This window comes from Microcebus murinus, chromosome 13 (assembly GCF_040939455.1).
Source record: "Microcebus murinus isolate Inina chromosome 13, M.murinus_Inina_mat1.0, whole genome shotgun sequence".
NCBI lineage: Eukaryota > Metazoa > Chordata > Mammalia > Primates > Cheirogaleidae > Microcebus > Microcebus murinus.
Genome location: NC_134116.1, coordinates 60,867,823 through 60,889,246, shown reverse-complemented (window position 1 = coordinate 60,889,246; position 21,424 = coordinate 60,867,823). Strand labels below are relative to the sequence as shown.

The 21,424-nt window shown below is 47.1% G+C and overlaps 1 protein-coding gene across 1 annotated transcript in view; it reads left to right on the top strand.

The window, feature by feature from the left end:
• Positions 1-21,033, top strand: part of SIAH3 (siah E3 ubiquitin protein ligase family member 3) — a 65,557-nt gene extending 44,524 nt beyond the window's left edge. Inside the window, exon 2 of the mRNA XM_012782719.3 lies at positions 14,487-21,033. Within this exon, the coding sequence (XP_012638173.2) occupies positions 14,487-15,161 (675 nt within the window). The 3' untranslated portion in view covers positions 15,162-21,033. The remainder of the gene's footprint in view (positions 1-14,486) is intronic.
• Positions 21,034-21,424: the final 391 nt, after the last annotated feature.

Below are 21,424 nucleotides of genomic sequence, written 5' to 3'. Positions count from 1 at the left end.
CTTTTTAGGAATCAATCTGTTTGCAGTATCCAACTATATGTATCTCTACAAAACAATTGTAGGTAATTGGATAAAAATAAGCATTTTATAATAAAACTGCTACTAACCTTATATCCTTCTTCCCATCCCACCCCACCTACCTGGAAATGTTTTATAAGAAATTTTTTTTATGTCAACCTCATCCCCACATCCCTTAAAATCCTGAGTGGCCCATCAAAGCCTCCATGACAAGACTCAAAACCCCTAGCAGAGCACACCTGGCTCAGTGGCCTATTGTGTCATTTCTCACCATTCCCACTCCCCTCGACCTTCACCACCTTGACCTCCCAGGATTGCTAAACTACTTGTAGCTTTCAGTGCTGCAGAATTGTACACGTCCTTGATTTTTATCTACCTGAATGTCCTTTCCTTCTCCCCACAACCTGCCCCTTGCCAAGATAAACTCCATTCATCCTTCAAGGCCCGGCTCGGCTATCACCTCCTCCTCGAGACCTTCCCTGGCCTGATTTCTCTCATGGTCTCTTCACTGCACTCCCACAGCACTGCAGGCTTGTCGCTGTCACAGCACGTATCACACAAGTCTCGTATCGTCTGTTTTCTAGCCAACCCCCATTAGACTGTGCACTCTTTAGGGCACAGATACTAGGCCTTATATATCATTTTGTCACCAGGATCTATCACAGTTCTTGGCATGTGGAAGAGGGTTGATAAAATTTGATGGATGAAAAAATAAAATGAAATCCATACATTCCAGCTTTAGGTCTATCAATAGGTACTACTCGATCACTTGCTGTATATACACCAGTGACCTGAGCAAGACAGAGTTGTACAAAATGCAGTACTTTCAAACTGCTTAGAAGACTAAAGCACTCCTGCTCATATTCTACCAAGCAGGCTTTATGGTCTATGGCTGCTTTGATCCAGACTCCTTGTTCTGCCTTCCTTAGCTCACCTAATGCATATTAATTTGCAATGCCAACACGCTCTGAGTGCAGATCTTGAGCTAGCTGGGGGCTTTCATAAGCCTCACCAAGGCTTCTGTTTTCTTTTTAGAGTATTGCATTATCCCAGAGTACCCCACTACCTATCCCAACACAGGAGCTGGGGCTCTTGGTGACAGCAAATATGGCTCCCCAGTCTAGGGTATAAATACCTCTGCTGACAATTCTCCTAATAATTGGGAGCCTTTTCCCACCCTCCTCTCTGCCCATGGACCCACACCCCAAAATCCAAAGGAAGGAGGAGTAACTCAACAGTTCCTTCTCTGCCTCACCCCACCTCTCCCCATAACCTCACCACCTTTGCCACTATGTTAGGGCCCAGGAGGGGAAAAAATGGAACTCCTACTCTTGCTCAGCATATGGATTTAACTCTTAGCTCCAGAAGCTGTGATGAGCAGAGAAAATTTGGGGTGTATAAAGTCTCAGATTACTCTGCTTTTCAGAAGGGCAGAGGAAGTTTGAGTTTACCTAACCAAATATAATTCCTAGTAATTTAAAACAACAGAATAGAAAAGGGCACCTGAATTTTAAATATATAAAAGGTATTATAAGCCAAATTCAGGGAACCAGGGTGAAAGGATAGGTTAAACACACACACTGTTGATTATTAAAAAGGCACTGTGATTATTGACTTCCTTTTCTAGCAGAAACAAAAGAGTTTTATATAATATTGTACGTAAAACATCAATTGAGGGTATTCTCAATGCTAAACAAATTGAGTTTCCTTATAATCTTTTCAAATTCTCATTCATCCTCTTTTGGCAAAAAACAACAACAACAACAACAAAACCCCACAAAAAACAAAAAAATCTGAACTTTTACTCTGTAATAATTTTTGAGTTAAGCCTCCCGTGTAATATCACAATTTCTATGAAAGGCATTTTCCCTCCGGCTGCCTGTGTCCCCCAGGGCATCAGCAGGGACAGGCAGGATCTCCATTGAAACTCAGCCTGGCTCCCCTGAGCATCTGCTGGCCTAGACCAAAGCCCGGACCTACCGAACATCAGCCTGCAAACGCGATGGCCTGTGCAACAGTGCACTGGACCTTACCTAGGTGAAGGATGACATGAGGCGCTGTGAATGAAAGCACTTTCAAAAATGCTAAAATGATGGTTCCAGGTGATAGTTCTTGACCAGAGAGATGGCATGAGAATAAATAATGTAGCATGTTATTAAATATATGTCGAGCCCCAGCTGTGGGAAAAGCCCTGTGCACACACATTTTCGTTGTAATTTTTAGTCATGAATATCGGAAGGCATATCGTATTCAATACAGCCTCTGCGTCATGGTCACACATCCAGGACATGGAACCAAGCGAAAGTGTTGTGAAAGCCCCTTCCACCCTCCTCACTTGAGTCTTGCTTTCAAAGCTCCTGCCCGGCCTTATTTCTGCTTATGCCGCCGAGACCTCGCCAGTCCATGAAAAGACCAGCTTCTCCCTGTGCTCAAGATGTGCACATGTGTAACTTCCAGGAACGCTCTCCTCTCATCCCTCCACAACCCAGATTGCATCCAGTGTTTCTGGCAAGTGTCACCCCTCCCCCCCAAGCCTTTTCCTGCGACCCCAGCCATGTGACAGTGAGCTCCATGCACTCTTACACTGCAGAAGTGTGTGGCTTTACATGCACCAGGCACTGGCGACCTCAGGAGGCCAAAATAGCCAGTCTAACGCCATGTCCCCCTCAACATGTCACACAATGTCCAGTGTATTTTAGCTGCTTTACTAGCATAGGCTGACAGATAAGGATCCTGGGGGGGAAAATGGCCTTGAGCCTAAAATCAAAAGTGGACACAGAGTCTGCCCTTCTCATGGGCTAGTTGTGGAAGTGGGGCTCCATCCCTCTCTCCCCCGTGAACATGGCGCCAGGAGAGGTCACCCACAAAGACGATGTTCTATCTCATTACCAATTCAGTTCCCATGGAAGCCCTCACCAGGGCCCTTAATTTCTTGTGTTAAAACAACAAACGAGGTGACCCAAGCACAATCTCTAATAGGTAGCATGGGTCAACAATTATTCATTTGTACTAGTGCTTTTCGCATGATGGGCTGAGATGAAAATTTGTCCTCTTCCTGGCAAGAGCTATAAATTAGTTTTATGCCACTGTTAAACCCAGAGGCAAAAACGGGGAGGGACTGGGAGTGGGGGAGGGTCGGAGAATAGGGTCTGACTGCTTCCAACAATAAAGCGAGCTGCTTCTTGGGCACGTGGACAAGGCAGGTGGGGGCAAGAGAGGTCAGTGAGATTGGGCTGGAAAGAAATTGATGCAGTGACTCTGAGGAAAGACAGCAAATTCTTCAAGGATCTGAACGAAATCTTGTTTTTCTTTTTATCCCCCATTTCTGGCAGGTTTGCTGAATCAATGAACAAATAAATGATTGGATGCATGCAGCCATTGTGTCTTTCTTAGCCAAGTTTGAATAAAACCAGTTATACCCCATCCATATGAGTTCTCCTTGAGTTCCACTAAGGCCAATGGAACCACTTAAAATGACGGTGTTCATTTACATTTTTGACACATATTGTTCCACAAGCTATCAAGCGGAAAAAAACAGCTTATGAGACTATATGTGCAATATTTAGGCATTTATGTTGAAAAAGGCATTGAGAAAAGTACACACCAAAATGTTAACAGTGGATACTATCAGGATGATTGGCATTCTGAGACTTTTCTACTCTCTTCTTTAAACTATGCAGAATTTTCTAAAATTTTGGTGACGAGACTATATTATCTCCTAATCAGAAAAAAAAAATTAAGTTTAAAACAATCTTCCGTGAACTCACAGTTATCTGTGCTAGAAAAAGAACGGGGAGGTAGATCATCTAGAAGATGGGAAGAATCACCCATGCTCGACTTTGGAATATGTTACATACATTTTTCCCCCCAGAAGATTTATCTTCCTAATTATGCTTTGCTCTTTACTTAATATTAGGATTAGTTCTAAGTCCCCGAGCTCCCCTGCCAACTAAATGAGCTGAGCTGGATGGCAGGGAAGAGTCGGCTTGGAATGGAATGAAATATGAGCTGCACGTAACCCACATGGGGGTAACCTACTCTTGGCTGCTTGCAGGGAGAGGGACAGAAACCTGGGGCTCTGCGCCCACACTCTGCAGCCAGAGTCCCCCAGATCCAAACCCAGTTCCACTGCCGATAACCCCCAGGCCCTGGGAAAGACCCTCCTCCATTCTGAGCACCAGTATCCCTGGGTGCAAACTGCTGGGGATAATGGTGCCCCCCCCCCTCCTAGAGGCCACAGGAGGATTAAGTGAGGTGATGCATGCGATGTGCTTAGAATGACACTCAGCAGGTGTCAGCCAGGCCCATTCTGGGTTTTAAGCATGCCCCTCTATGATTTGCACATTAATTCCACCCTTTAAGTCCTTTCTCCCAAATGGATCTCACCATTTAAAACACACTTTAATGCATTTCTCATGCTATCCAGGAGGGAGGCAGGTGTCATCATTCTCATCTGACAGTCAAGGAAACTAAGGCCTGGAGAAGGGAAAGGAGCTGCACTTGGTTGTGTAAGGAGTGGAACAACTGGGCACACACCTCAGTTCTCCACGTGCCTTCCTCGCCATGTGCCCCTGCCCCACCCCCATCAGTCCCCACTGGGTTCAGGTCTCTATGCCTCAGTTCCCTTTCTTAGCCAATACAGGGAAATTTAAGTTGCCTCCTGAGGCCTCCCAATAAAGACTTGTGAAGATTAGCCAGGGAATTATTGTTAAGTGCTTGGCGAGATCTAGTGCTGAGTTCTGGTAGTGGGGAGAAATGGAAGAGGCTGTGGATCATTCTGACCACTTGTTATGAGGCTGGTACATCAGCAGAGCTGGGCTCGAGGACTTGTCATTTCTGTGTTTCATGGAGGAGGGCTTTTGTGCCTTTACCAACTTGTCTTCCAGCAAAAATGTTCTCCGATATTAGAATCATGGAAGAATGGCAGCAGCAGGATGGGGAAAAGGGTAAAGTCCTTCCAAACTCTCCTTCTGTTCGATACAATTTATGCATAAGTCAATTGTTTCCAAGACCACTTAGAAGGATTCTAGCTCCTTCCTTGCCTGCCACCCAAGGCAACTGTGCAAGGTTTTACACCTCTTAATTTCCCTTCCTCCCCTACCACTGGGTTCAACATTAAGAAAGAAGAAAGCATAAAAAAAAAAAAAAACAGGGACAATTTGCACGCAGACCATTATTTAAAGGATAAACTTTTGCGCATTAAAATTTTGAAGAATTTATTTGTGCAAACAGTGGTTCCTGAATCGGGCAGCTCCACATGGAAATTGTTTGGAGGTGGTGAAGGGAAAACTTTCATAAGGTGAATGCAGCAAAGACATAATTTGATTGGTTCGAGTTTGAGCAGTGGCCTTATTCTGACTATTCCAGTGGGAAGCTCAAGACAATTAACTAAGTGCCAGTTGGCAGCCTGTCATTGCCTGAGCTTAAGTTTCATTTTGCTTATGTGGAAATTCAGAGCATTAGAGCCACCTCAGTCTGGGCCTTCCATTTAATTATTTTAACAGACCTCTGCAAGAAACTGGGCAGGATACCATCTTGATCATCCTCCTACACATCCCTTCCTGATTCCTGGAAGCCTTTCCCTCCCCTACTAGAACAGTAAGCTCTCCGAGGGTAGGACCCACATTCGTTCACTGTTTTATCCACAGCACCTCCCATAACACATAGTAAATGCTGAATTTGTATTTGTTGAATGAATAGTTGATTGATTGATTGATTGATTGATTGAATTAATTAATTCACTATGTAACAGCAGAACACTATGGAAATCAATGTGCCCTGCCAAAAAGCGTGATATTTATTTATGTATGTATTACTGTTTAAAACTAACAGGAGGAAGCTGCTTCTAAATTATGAGCATGAAAACCTAATTAAACTAAATAGTAGGAAATTATGGGTAGCCATAAAAAATGTAGAATTTATTAATTAAAGCTAAACTCTCTCTCTTCTAAAAAATGAGTTTAAATATGGTGAAAAGAGAGAAGATAAACTAACTTCCCCTTCTCTGCTTAAGAATTCCACCTCATTCGTTCTCCCCTCTGCCCCCAGTGAAGTTCGTGCTACCACGCTGTGCGTGGGGACTCTGTGTGATGCACAATCTGGTTGTTTTCTCCTTGGAATAGGACAGTCCTATTATCACCATCGTGAAGGTAGCAATGGAACCCGCAGGGACTTGGAAGTCATTGCAGAGCCAGAGAGTTCATTAAGAACCTTCTGTGTGATTCCTAAGGAATGTTAGGGGTTTGGGGAGGAGAAAGGGGTGTGCAGCCTGATGTCAGTGGCCAATGGAGAGCGGGTCTGGCCACGCTCCTCACAGTGTGGCCCAGGGGCTTTCATGTCCCTGGAGGCTGGTTAGGAATGCAGGATCTCAGCCCCAGCCCGGACCTGCTGAATCAGAGCCTGCATTTTTAACCAGATGCCCCAGTGATCCGCGCGCACACTGCGCAGTGCTTGAGGATTGCTGGTCTAGCCCGGCCCCGGCACAGTAGTGAAAGAAGAGTTTTGCTGTTTGTGAAACTATAACAGATGTTACGAGCGATGTATACAAGTGCAGGTCATAAAGTCAAGCACTTTGGATCAAGTGAAGTTTCCCACAGGTTTTCTCTTCTACAACATCCCCTGGGGCATGGGGAATAGCAGAGAGATGGGAAGTAAGCCCAGCCTAGAGGTGACCCAAGCTGCAGGCATTGTTCAGGCTGGAACAATAGTAACCCGGAAGAAGGCTGAGCTAGAGACTGGGGGCTTAATCTCCTTCCCCCTGGGCCAGTTGGAGAGTATGGAACCAATCCTTATAGAAAGTGAGCACCCTCCAATAAGGGAAATGTGACCAAAATAGGAACAGATGTTGAAATGTAGCTATGGTGAATTCTACAAAAAAACACATATATATGGAGACAATTTGAATTGCCTTGAAGTAGATCAGGGTAATCATCTTAGTGGACACTAATAAACTTGTTCCTTAGAGACACGTGGTGATTGTAATAACCCAGAAATGAATATTGGATGAATGAATTATTAGAGACCGGCCAGACCGCTAACCTCTCAAGCCCGGGAGGCAGCAATTCTCCCACTGCCTTCCCAGGCCTTCCCCCCAAGCCTAAGATTTTTATTAAATATGTACCCAGCTACTGGCAAAGATTTAGAGTCAATAAAACACCTGCCCCTACCTCGCTTATGGGGATTTACTTGGAGCTGTCAGCAGCTTTCCACGGCTGTCCCTCAGCGTGGGGTGAGGAGAGCCACAAACAAGGAGCCATTTATGCAGTGTGGCATTTGCCCAAAGTCAGGGTGCACCTCCTCTGACCCTGCAGTCATGCTGTGGCACTAGTTCCAGTCCTCAGCCCCTGAGTCTAGCCTCAGAGAGGAGCCTTCTGCCTCTAGGACCAAAGAGCAAGGCCTGTGCCGCTCACAGCACCGCCATGAACACCTTCAGCACCTTGTTCTCCAGATCTCCAGGCCTGCATCTCCCTGGGAATTTCAGCCGTGACCTGACCCTGCCTTCCTAAGCCCTGAGACTCTTACTTACCCTCTGCCTGTCCCTGGAGTGACTCTCTCCCCCATCTTCCAGTGTCCCTAGCTAGTAGCCTCTCAGACGACCAGATGCAACTAGATCAACAGACAGAATAAATAAGCACATGAAAAATGAAAGAAAAGACCTCCCAGGAATTCTTACTAAAGCCTGTGGCAACAAGGGTCTCTTACAATGGCAAGTGGACACCCCAGCCCACACATCCAAGCTCTGCTCATACCCGCCACCCCCCCCCAAACAGTCACTCGTTGGCCATGCCTCATGTCTAATGGTTGGCCTTCTGGAAGATGGATCCCAGCAATAGTACGGGCTGCAGGAAGCTGACTCAGGGCCACCGGATGGATTGTGGTCTAGATGGGCGGGCTCCAGAGTTCTGGGTGGGTACAACCCATCAGCCCCTCATCTCCTGGGGAAGGGAATGGCTTGATTGAAGTTACATGCTGATGATTGTTAACAGGAAAGGGATAAGAAGGGAGAAGGTGTCCGCCTTTTGTCAGGTCAAGGGTCCTGCTGAAAGCAGGAGGGGAAAGTAGGCCGACAGAGCAATCCAGGAGGCAGACAGATCTCCTGGGTTGATCTAGCAGACTTTCTGAAATTGTGAGAAGCAATTTGCTATTCGAAAAGGGAATGTCTGAAGCTTCCCGTAATCTCTGTGAAAAGTAAAATCAAAGAAAATACCTCTAGGGCATGAGAAGCTTCTTCCTCTAAGTTTTCATTGTAAGTCCCCTGCTGGCAAATGGGCACATGACAGCATCAAATGCAGCTTCTGTGTCTCATCACTGTTGAATTCTGGGTAAGGAGCTGCCAGGACACCTTCCCGGTGAGCTCAGAGCTGTGGACTCACTTGGACACACGCACGCGCACACGCACACACACACACACACATACACACACACATGTTTCTACAGCAACTGAAAAGAAAGGGTAAAGGACAGAGCCTCCAACTAAAAACAAACAGCCTTTTCATGGATATGGCCCAGAACAGGGTTCTGTTTATGAATCATTCATTCATTCAAGCAACATGTACTTACTGATCATCTACTATGTGCCAGGCACTGCAAGGTGCTGGATTTGCCCATCGCTGGACTAGGCACGGGGCAAGCTTATTATAACCCCTGCTCTCAGTGACTTCCAGCCCAGTGGAGGAGAGAAGGCCACCAATTAGTGATCTGTATCACAAGTCAAAGTAAGTAGTGAGTTACACAGGCAGATCTTTCCTGCAACATGGCTACTTCACAAGTTAAGAGGCATGAGGCGTCCCTGACTCACAGCAACAAATTTTCTCAAACAGACAGCACCAGGAGGATGATGGCTGCCATGCCTGAGTGATATAAGGGACAGAATCAGTATGACATATATAAGAAGCTGTCACTGACACATGGATTTGTGCTGCAGATACGTGTCAGGCGTCTATTGCATGTTGGGCACTGTGCTAGCAGTGAGGACACATGAACAATGAGTCCCCGTCAGGAAGACACTCAACAAACAGGAGAATATTTATGTCTCAGTCAGCTAACGCCGGTCAGCCAAGGGCTGGGATCTAGGAACTAAAGAGCCCTCAGATCTCAGAAATGTAGTTTTTCTTTTCACAGTGTCATCTGTGTATTTCTTCCCAGCCCCTCCCATGGCAGCAACTGCACTTGTAAGAGGACTAGCTTGGTCAGGAGGCTTTCATGACCAGAAGACCAGTGTCAGTATGGAGCCCTTTCATTATTTTGCACCCATAGGTCTTGGTTTCCAACAGTTTTGTCCAACAAAGTTGTCAGTTTTCTCTTTTCCAAGTAATAGCCTATTACCCTGTTTTCTAGTTAATCAGTACCATGGACAGCTCAAGACTCAAGGCTCCTGTGTGCACTAACCAATGACTCCACTCTCAATTTACATAATTTTGATCACCAGGAGAGAAACTTTGTATGCAGCTATGTTTCAGAGGCAAGACTCCAATATTCTTAAGAGATGGCATCAGACCATCGGATGTCCTGCCTCAGTAGCTGGACACAAGGATAGTTAGGACACAAGCTTTCAGGACCCATTCATAAAGTGAGATATCTCTCTGCACTATTTGAACCAACCTTCACAGCTCGAAAACCACTAATTTCATCAATGAGAGCCCATTTCCAACATCTATTATGAGAATTAACAAAGTACTAATTTCACCAATGGAAACCTTTGTGCAAGTGTTCATTAGCAGCATCTGGTGTGAACCAGCAATACCGATACTAATGAAGCAATTGTCGTTATTGCTGGGGTGTGGCCTTTTCCAATAAAATATTAGATGATCATCTTGAAGTATAAATTCATGACTCAGGAATTTATAGGCCTCACAGTAGAGTTTAAAAATATATATGTTTCTATCACATTGTCTATACTAAAGTATTTTAAAGGAAAATGCGACATGTTCACGCTTTCCACATGAAAACCTCTTCTACCTACGTAGCAAGGATAACCGCAAACAAAATCCAGTGTGGGAGGAAAGGGGCATGTGGTACATTTTCTAATTAAGATGTTCCTATGCCAGGTGATAAAACCCTCATTGTTGTTTCCTATCTCAGTTTAACTTATTTCTCAGCTATCTGAGGGTTTGCTGTGCACATGCACAGACCCGCTAGGTTTTGAGGAAGAGACAGGGAGAGCCAAGGCACCCCCAGAAAAATGGAAGGGATGACAGTCAGCCTTCAGCCTTGACTGCCCTTCCCCAACACAGAGAGAGTCTTTCAACACTATGGAAGTGGGCCCTGGAGCACCGCAGTGATTCTGCAGACTTGGTTCAGGCCTCGACTTAATCGCAATACTCTGATACCGGCCCTGAAATGTTCCCCGCCCTCCACCCCGACCTGCCCTTTCTCGCTTTGTGTGAAATGCATTGGTAGCATCGCTGCCTTCCCCTCTTCACCCAGGACTAAAGACTTCAGTCAACTCATACTCACACATAAGGGCATGAGCAAACGCAGAGCAAGTGCCTGTCACTTAAAATCGGGTGCAAAATCCTCTTTCGGCTGAAATGCGTGGCAGTGTTCCTGGAAGCAAGTGGGAGGGAAAGGCGAGCGTGCCAGTGACCACAGGGAGCAGATGCCAGGGAAGGAGTCATGTAATGTTCCCAGGGCAGCTTTCCCCTTCCGAAGCCAGGGTTTGCAGGGAGAGCCATTACCAGCCACGGGAGTGTGGCTGATCAAATTAAAGAATGCGTTTTTAAATTCAATTACCCCCTCAGTGGAAGTGGCCTCACTAATGCTTGGGGAAAGAATTATGCCCAGCCTATAAAGCCTAACATAGCTAAACCTAATTTTGTGCATTATTCTAAAGGTTAATTCTAGATCTCTCTTCCAAATGGGGAGTTAAACACAGCCAATGGAAGGAAGGCGTCCGCTGACTGAAGGGTTTATCAGTGTGTAAGAGTTCATTAGTTTTAATTAGCGTAATCACTAATGTTGCATTAACAGTTTAGTGAAGGAAAGTAATTACTCACACATCCTCTGTATTAGATGGGAAGATTGGAATTCATTTTCCAAAACGATTAGCATTTTGCCAATTAAAAGAATCCTTTCTCTCGTGACCCCGCTCATCCAAGGATCATTTAAACGAAACATATTTTGCATCAGAAGATGGAGCAGGAAGAAAGGAAGAATTAAGGCTGCATTTATTCTGAGCGCCTTCCCCGGGAACAGCAAGTGCACAGGTCTCAGCGAGTGTATAATGTCCCACTCTATTTGCATAGCTATTCACTTCAGTCTCTTTGGATTACACCCTTGGCTGCTTTGTAATGCAGCAGCAATTAAAAAACAAAAAGGCCAGTGGAAGACGAAGCCAAAAGGAAGCCACAAGAGAGTCTAGGCGAAAGGATCGTTGCTTGGGTCCACTGGTTGGATGAGGGTGGGGAATGGCTGCTGTTCCCATTCTGAGTGCCAGCTCAGACAGGCTCTGCTGGTGGGCTTGGGGACCTGGTGCTGCCCACGGGAGTTCCCTAAAGCCTGCTGCCACGTCTCTTGGGTCTTCCTGCTGATCTCCACTGTGCACGGGGGGGCCATCTCAGAGCCTCAGCTTGGCTTACGAGGCTTTGGCAACGTGGCCCAACCTCTCCTCTCCATCTCCACCAGATTCTCTGTCAATCAGCCACTTGGAACTTCTTGTCACTTCTTAAACATCTCATTCTCTTTTATACCTGGCACCTTCGAACCTGCTGTTCTCCCTGCTGGCAGGCCTTTTGCCTGTTTTGCTAGAGAATTCACCCTTCACACTTCACCCAGTGTAAATGTCACCTCAGACTGACTAGAATAGCTGCCTCCCCCACGTTGTCTCCTCAGAGCCCCCAGTGTGGACTGCATTTTGTGCACTGTATTATAATATACGTGATCATAGTGAGCCAGCGAGGTAGGAACAAGGAGCTCGTTCTGCTCAGTATTCTCAGCTCCCTGCACATGAAAGGTGGTGTATGCACTTGTGTTGAGTGGGTTAATGAACTTGGGCATGAATCTCCCTCCCTCTGCCTGAAGCCTCGTCAAAGCTCAGCCTAGGAGGCTCAGCCTGTTCAGATCAGCAACATCACATGGGGGGGATGGAAACGTTTGCACACAGCTGTCCCTCTTCACCTGTCTGCCTGATCCAGTACTGCTGCCAAAGGCCAGGTTCCCCTTGCTAAGTATGTTTCTGGCTGGGTATAGCCGATGGAAGGCGCAGGCAGAGATTGGAGAGAGGGAGGAGGGCGGGTCCAGGCATTTCTCCCCTGCTCCCTCCCTGCTCTGCTTCCCATCTCTGACATTAGCTGCACAGATTTGGATAGAGAAGTTGGAAAATGGACCAGGGAAGGGCACAGGGAGAAGAACCAGTGCAGAGGCCATGCCTGAGATGGGAATTTTAGGATGTTCTGTCCTCATGAGTCAGCCTTGGGGCAGGAGGCCCTAGGGCAGGGCAGGGGCTGTTGGAAGGCCCCTGTGGCTCACGCTCCTGGGGGAGAATGCAGAAACCACAGGTGGAGCACACAGCTCGAAAGCAGAGGTGGTCTGGCCCCACCTACCTCCAGGTCACCTCTACTACTAGGGGTGACCATCTCAGTTCACTGTGTGTGGGGGATTAGGGGTGATGTGCATGCCTATGTCATGATTGTGCTTGTGTGTTTGCATGCATGTGCATGCATGTATATTGTGTGCATACATATGTGCATGTTCATGCATGAGTATGTGTCCTGCATGTCCTAAAGTAAGGGACGAGAGCTGGGCCTTCACTGTTAGCCACGGTGAGCAAGGGGAAACGGAAACTCTGGCAGCAATGGTAGCGAGTGACCTTCACCCACATCCTCTGTACTTTGGGAATGACCTGAAGCACAGAAAGGAGGCCAGTGCCCAAAGGCACCTGAAGTCCAGAAAGCATTTGGAGTGCTAGGGCAGCAGGGACATTGTCTGCCTGGGGGCAGCCTAGGAGATGGCCTCGTGCGGGGAGCACACTGCAGAGCTGCCACCTCCACTGCACAGCCTAGCTCACTCGGGCTAATTAACCACTTGGGTACGAGCGGCAACTATAGTCGATAGCCACAGATGAACCAAGCATCGACTGTAGCCGACAGCTGTGATATGACTTTTCTAATTTTTCATTTATCAAAATAAAATTGTGAATTAAAAATAACGTAATAAAAACATATATGTATATGTTCCTTATTCTGATTGACATTACAAGTAAAGCTGCCTGTAAAGTAAAACAAGCTTTCGGTGCTTTAAAGCTTTCCTCATCACACAAGAGCAAAACGGATTCGTCGTCAATGCACAGCACAAACTGTCGTGTGGACTACGAGTGCCGGCTATGGGCAAGGTTTCAAGGCTGGTGAGCGCCATACCAAAGTGGTTAAAGGAAAGAACTCAGAGAACAGAGGAGGGAGCTGAGGGCGGGCATAACCTGGGGTGGGGGTGCCGCTGTGTTCAGAGTCAGGAGGTGTGAACATGGATTCCAGTCTTTCGATTACCAGCTTTGCGACCTCGGCGTGTTATTATTGAAGCCTGTTTCTTCAACTGAAAAATGTGAATCACAGTACTCATGTCACAAGGAGGACCTCTGTCAACACTGTAATTCATTGCAGGCATGTTAATATCTGTGCCACCCACACCCAGAGATGCTATTTTGCTCGCAGCTCTATCCCTGAAGCCTACAGGGTATGGCCGTAGCAGCTGGTCAATAAATGTTTGTAGATACCTAATCAGAAGGTGCCATCACAGCTTCCGGCATTTTTGAGGGCATTGGTGGGCACGCTGCCATGAGGACACATGTCAGGAGATTGTCAAGGTGGGGGCTGCCTGGTGGTGAGTCGCTGGGCAGCCGCTGTGGAGCAAAGAGACAGCAACGGGGTAGATGTGTGCTTGGTGGGGCGAAGTCTCAGGAGTCACAGGTGGGCCCTCTCGCTAGGACTGTCGTCCAAATGCACGTGATCGGCTCTGTGTCCCGCCAGTTGTCTTAGGACCCAGGAGGAGGGTGCTCAGGACAGGGTGCCCTGGCAGCACTAGCACGACAAACAGGCATAACCAAAATATTGATCTAAAAATAACAACAATGAGAAAATAGAAAAACAAAATCCATTGACTTCTATTGCCTGCACAAAAACATCAACAGTATCAAAAAAGCAAAGAACAATAACAAAAAAGATTTCTTTGTTCCTTATGATTGATTGATGGCCATTATAATGCATGCTCTTTGAAGGGGGAAATTGCCTATGTGCTTGTGTATCTTGTTAAGGAATCAAAAAGGCATAAATACTGCATTTTCTTGATTCTGCATTTCTTTCAAAATCTCAACAGCCCCTCCCCAGGGGGCCCACCCTGTCCCTTGCTGTTTTGAAGAAATGAGCCTTTCTCAGCCTGCACTAGATAGTGTGCTTTCAACACTTGGAACACCAGGGCCGCCACGGCCGGACAGGCAGAGGGGCCTCATCCCCCACTGACGCTCTTCTCTTTCCTTGCAGTATGTGTCCAGCCACCGCGCCGTTACCCAGAGCACCCCGGAGCAAGGCGGTCTCCACCCTCACCACCTCGCCCACCACCACTGCCACCAGCGCCACCACCACCACCTGCGCCCCCACGCGCGCCCCCACCTCCTCCACCACCAGGAGGCAGGGCTGCACGCCGCCCAGGTGACGCCCTGCCTGTGCACCTGCCCCTTGTTCTCCTGCCAGTGGGAGGGCCACCTGGAGGTGGTGGTGCCCCACCTGCGGCAGATCCACAGGGTCGACATCCTTCAGGGAGCTGAGATCGTCTTCCTGGCCACGGACATGCACCTGCCCGCGCCGGCTGACTGGATCATCATGCACTCCTGCCTCGGCCACCACTTCCTGCTGGTGCTGCGGAAGCAGGAGAGGCACGAGGGGCACCCCCAGTTCTTTGCCACCATGATGTTGATCGGGACGCCCACCCAGGCCGACTGCTTCACCTATCGCCTGGAGCTCAACAGAAACCACCGGCGTCTCAGGTGGGAGGCCACGCCCCGGTCCGTGCTGGAGTGCGTGGACTCGGTGATCACCGACGGGGACTGCCTGGTCCTCAACACCTCGCTGGCCCAGCTCTTCTCCGACAACGGCAGCCTCGCCATCGGCATCGCCATCACCGCGTCCGAGGCCCGGCCCGCGGAGGCCGAGACGTGAGGCTGGGCCACCAGGCGCTGCACGCAGCCACCCCGCCAGGAGCTCTGCCTGTGCCTGGGACCTCCGAAGGCCAGGACCCCAGACTCCTTTTTATTCTTCTCCTTCCTCCTTTCCTTTCTTTCTTTTTTTGGTCTCAGGTACTTTGTGGTATTTAGTATCCGTCTGCCATGGGCACTGTATTATGTAAACGTTCTGTGATTGAAGCTCTTGGTGTGATTGATGTCTGTCCTGTTTTGTTGGTATCGTTTTCCGAACGTTTGTGAGATTCAATCAGCATAGTTCTTTCCCGCCACCCCCCAATTCCTGTCTCCACTGCTTCTGAAATGAGCAAAAGCCACCAAGACCGTGAAGCAGACTGTTGGGGTTGAAACTCTCTTTCCAGTCTGTTTCAGAGTGAGCCGAATGTGAAGTGTGTGCAGGCAGTGGGTTGGGGACAGGGATCGTATTTCAGACCAACCAGACACCACGCTGACACTTTCCTGGGAACCTCAGGGTCAAAGCTAAGCCACCTGGGCACGAGGAGGTGGTGTATCCCCGCAGGGCAGGGACCTGGGATGGTGGAGCAATTGTGGGCTGGGTCCCCAGGTTGGTTGTTCCTGGGGCTCAGGAGGGTGGAAAGATGTCAAACCCTCTTTGGGGCTTTCCTTGCCTTGTTCCCAGACTGTGCCATCTTTTCCTGCCCTGGAATCAAAGTCCCCAGATTTTTGGTGCTTTCTTGAAAACCCCTTTGCCCTCTGCTGAGCATATAGTAGATAAGGCTGGGTGAAATGGGGATGGGGGGGGGGAGAAAAGCAACAGAAAAAAGACAATGTAAAATTAATCTCCCACCTCAGAGAGGGCGTTCCCCCCTCAGAGAGTCTTATTAGCAAGTAATAAGCTCCATTAACCTCTTACTAAGGTGGAGGCCTCTTGCGTCGTGCAAAAGCCCCACTGTGTTCTCGACGCTTTGCAGAGTAGAATCGGGGCTCAGCGTCAAATGCCAAGAACTCAGAGGGCTGCACCCAGGACATCTAGCCTGGAGGGCTGGCCCCTTGTCCCAAACTGGGGAGGTCCCCTTTCCTTTCCTCACTTTCCAAGGCCGCATCCGGCACGTATTATAAGCGTTTTACCCAGCGCACATCCAGCATCCTGTTGTTGCAGCGTGAATGAAAAAGCAACAGAAATCCATATCGCCTCTACGTAGGCTGCTTTCTCTGGTTTGCTTGTCAGAACGAGTCATCAATAGCCTTTATAAAAGCCTCTCGTGTATTTGGAGAAAGCAAGCGTGTTTAGTCAACTCTGTCTTTTCTGTTCTAAGCTGGGCGCCTGCAAGCCTTCCCGGCAGGATCTCTTCTCCTTCCCTTCTGTTGTGTTGGTCCCTCCCTCTGGCCGCTGTCCAGATGCTGCAGAAGTGTGGCACCCACTCCGCAACCCACGCACACGCGCACTGGCGCTGGTGGGGCCTTTCGCCAACCAGACACTGCTCTCTGTGCCCCATTCACTCGCCTCAGCCCCTCGCTGCATCCTGGCAGGCTTGCAAGGGAGCGCTTAGTTGCAGGCAGATTGCCCTGGCTGGACATCAGCAATCTTTTCTCCACCAAAAATAATTGATCCTGAAACACAACACCCTTCCCCCAGCAACTGGGTAATTCTCCAGCCATTTTTGCTGCCAACCTACACCCCAAGCACTAGAAGGGATGTGCCGGTTGATAGAAGATTTAATAGCACAGCCCCTCTGATCATACAGTCGTGGCCAGGACCCTGAGCTAAGACAGGGGCAATAAACATTGTGTCACAGATTGATCAAATGTCAGGCTCTGTAGTCTCAAGGAAAGGGTTGTACCCTGCTCACTCTTACAGCTCTCCAACATCCTATCAGGGCACCAGCTACACCCTCAAATCACATGGGTGGCCCAGGAACAAGGACTAACCTGTCACTGACTAGTTAGCACTGGGAGAGATGGGCTTTCTTGCTCCCTAGACCCTTCCTCTGAACCTGAGACCCCCTGGGTGGTAAGTCTGATATCAATACCTTCAGAAGCCACAGTTCCTCCCCTGGTTTCTGATACTCTACTATTTTGAAAGCATTTGTATAGCATCACAAATGCCCCAGATAAGCAAAACCTCGACAAGAATATAATTAATATTCGAAGGGCCTTGGGGCTACTGCAAACGTCACCTTTGCCTTCTTGTGCCAAGCACCTGAGCCTAATTGGGAATGACTTCAGGTTATTTTCAATGCACACAAGACTATATCAGGAATAAGTAATCCCACTTGTGTGTTGGTTCCTAGACACCTTTATAATAATGAGCTGGAGATGTGTTATGATCTTCCATCTATGGTGCTTCCAAGAAGGCCTTTCTCTCCATATCTACAGGTGAAGAATTAAAGGAAAATGTGCGAACCAACAATGAACGGGAAATAGAAAATGGTAACACCAAACTGTGTGAGCTTCATGGTCCCCAAAGGGCTCTCTTATTTGAGTCTCAGGTTAATCCTCATCAGTATCCTCAATATGCTAAAAAAGCAGAGGTTCCAAAACATGAAATGATCTCCCCAAGGTCACACATTGAGTGGATGGACCACAACCAGAAACCAGATCAACCAACTGCACACTTGGTGTTCTCAAAATAGGAAGATAGACCAAAAATACTCAGCACAGCAGTGTTGTCACCTCCTCAGCAGACTGTGGGCCTGAGGATCAACTGGGTCTTGGACCTGGGATAGTTGTGAGAGTGGGGGGAGAATGACTGGAGTGGATTTGCTTTTAGAGGTGTCTCTGTTTGAACAGCTAGTTGGCCAGCCCAGCTGCAGGTGGTCCAGGGTCCCCTGCCCTGTCTGTGTCCCTTGCCCATCCCCAGGCTTCTCCTCTTGGGGTTCCCAGGAGTCCCTGCCAGAACCCTGGGATCTGGCTGCCATGTTCACACCAGGGTGCTAGACCTCATGACTTACCCTCTAAAGAGAATTTGCATTTTAAAAAAAGGCCTAGGGAGGCAGTAACACCTAATAGTGGGGGAAAAAACCTCGAGTTACCAGTATTTGAACTTCAGGCATTGGCCAGAATGATTTTTTTCATGTGTGCAGAGAGGGGCTTTCCTCCCCTTAAGGCTGAGCCTACGCAAATGGCAGATGTGGAGATGGAGGTCACACCATACAAAGAAGATTGTCTTTGGCGATGGTTCTGCATGAAATTCTACCTGGGATAGACCCCATCACCTCCATGGCTACTGTGGACATTTCAGAAATGGATCAGGATAGTAATCATAATAGCACTCTTGGCTACCATTTATTGACTTTACTATATGACCCAGTGGGCTAAGTACTTAGTGCATAATATCCCATGTAATCCCCATAAGAACCTTATGAAGCAGGTAATCTTTATTGTGCCCATGTTACAGGTGAGACACTTTAAGCTAGAAGAGGTAAGACACCTTGCTCAAGGTTACCCAGCCCGCAAATGGCAGAGCTGGGCCTGGAACCTGGCACGTCTGACTCCAGACTTCTCACTTCTGAACTACATCAAGCATGTCATTTCATGGGTCCATGTCATTATGAACCCAAGACTCAGAAGGACCCAGTGGTAAAGTCTGAATGGCAGAGAGGTCTTCTAGTACTTTGATACTCAATATGGCCTCTCATTCTTTTCTCCATCTTTTCCCAGCCCAAGATCCCATGGTTTACTAGGGCTGGCTTATATTCTGATTGTTAATTTTGCAGGAATTTTGTGAGCTGATTATTAATACAGTATAGCCACCATTACAAATTAAATTATGTAAGTTTACAATTAAATTATATTTAAAGCTAAGGTGATAAATACTCGAAACTCATGACTTCCTAATTATTTCACTACTCTGTACTTCCTATGCTCCTGAGGTATTTGCATCTACTTATCTGTATGGTGAATGTTTTATATAATGATGTGCTACAGAAACATCTTCCAACTCCATATTTAATGATGTCATGGTGATATCTTGAAAATAGCCATGGTAGGAATATTTACGCCATGGAAATTAACCAGTGCTATAAGACAGGGCATTCTCCCCCTAGAATTCCAGTCGTTAAACAGTTACCAGTACAGTTGTTCCCTCAGCATCCATGGAGAATCAGTTCCAGGCCCCCCTGTGCATATCAAAACTGGAAGCTGCCCAAGTCCCTGTAGACAATGGTGTAGTATTTGCATATAACCTACACACAAATCCCGTATACTTCAATCATCTCTAGATTACTTATAATGCCTAATACAATGTACATGTTATGTAAATAGTTGTTATACTGTATTGTTTTTTAATATGTATTATTTCTTATTGTTATATTGTTATTTTGGGTTTTCCCCAAAATATTTTCAATTTCTGGAGGTTTGAATCTGCAGATGTGGAACCCTCAGATACAGAGGGGCGGCTGTATCTGTATACCATTGCTGTATACCATTGCTGATGTATACCATTGGTGTATCCCATTGCTGATGTGTACCATTGGTGTATCCCATTGCTGATGTATACCATTGGTGTATCCCATTGCTGGTGTATATCATCGCTGATGCACACAGCAGGGTGGGGAGTGGACCTTTGGAGAGAAAAGCAAGACCCGATGGCCATACTGACAGGCGCACAGGTGAAAGCCAAGCCAGCCAAATAGCAAATTATTGGGAAAACACAAACTGTTCTAGAGAAGACACTCTGAGGCCTCTAGGCAGATTCAAGAGCATTCCCTGACAAAGAGCACCTGTGCCCCACCCCAGACCCTCCTCTGTCGCTGTTAATGTGGAAGTTCTGTCCGATGTCTCTCATGAAAAAGTCACGGCTCTGCAAAACCAGCCTATTGGCAATCCTAATCCAATAAAGCAAAACCAGTTTCCATAAAACTGGGAATCTCCTGATCCTTGTTGTCATAGGTTGCCCTTCCTACTTCCTTCTTACATGTAGGCTAAAACCTAATCTAAAAAAATGTTTTACTCTGAAATTAGAAACCGGAAATATCCCAACATTGGAGAAAGACACAGTAAGCAGTGGTTTGAAACATCACATAAAATATATTACCACAAAAGTGGGAGCCCTATATAGCATGAAGCCATGGGACAGAAAAGGTAATGAGTCAAGGACGTCACATGTAGAACAGGGCCCAGCACCTTGCTTTCCCACTTTGGCTCCCTCACTTCATTGCAACCCAACAAGGACCATGTCCACAATCTGTAGCCTACCCAGACCAATACTCTTTCTAAATCAAGGTCATGGTTCCCACTAGGAAAAAAGTCACAGGAAACTCCAGCCCAAGTGCCTGGGAGCAAGCAGAATCTTCAAGGTCAATAGTGCGTCAATCACTCTGATCCCAGTGGTTTCGATGAAAGAGATGAAGAAGTGAGGGTTGTGGACGCTTCCACTTGGATACAATTTCCGATGGAAGAGGGGACTCGTGGGCTGGACAGCAAAGGGTTAGGCTTTGGTTAAAGTTCAGCTACAAATAGCATCAAGAATGGAGTCTCCTAGTCAGATTGTTAAATTTCAGATTTTTGTCCTTAAGATTTCCTCCAAGAGTTGCGAGTCCCCCATCATGTTCACCTGGAGAACGGCCACCTGAGGAAGAACTTTACTGAAAAGAGATCAATTGTAGATAAGCATTGATTTCTTCCAAATCAGTTCATCACATGAGCAAGGGTTGGAGTTTGTCTTTTCCAATGTTGTATGAAAATATTTCACCTTGAGTACTCTACTCTAAACACTCATCCTTTTTAAACCAGTTTTCGTTTGTTTTTTTTTAGGATGTTGAGATAAGAAAGAGAAAGGATATTGAGGAGCATTTTACTTACCCTGAATTGATGTATATAGATAATTTTCTAGGCTTTCTTATGATGTTAAAGACAATAAGAAGAAGCAAACTTAGAATGCGACTTCATCTGTACCCTGTCTCCTATGGAAAAACTGTCATTAAATTGCATTTGATATTGCTTCCTTGAACCCTTTGGAGTTGTTTTCTGTTGTTGCGGATGGTGGGTGCCACCCCCCACACAAACTGCAACATGTGCAACATGAGGGAATAGAAACAAAATGCTACAAGGGAAGGTGCAATTATGAGAAAGTTGCTAGCTGCCACATTGGACTTAGGTGTCATTATCTTCCTCTCCTTTTCATTTGGCCTCCACTTTAAAGCCATAATTGGATGTGAGGAAGAAAGTGCGACCAGAGGTGAATAGAAGCCTTGGCGACTAATTTGCCCCCAGTACTACTTCAGCATATGGCGCCACCTAGAGAAGAGGCAACAGCCTGGCACTGGATGGCACAGAGAAAGC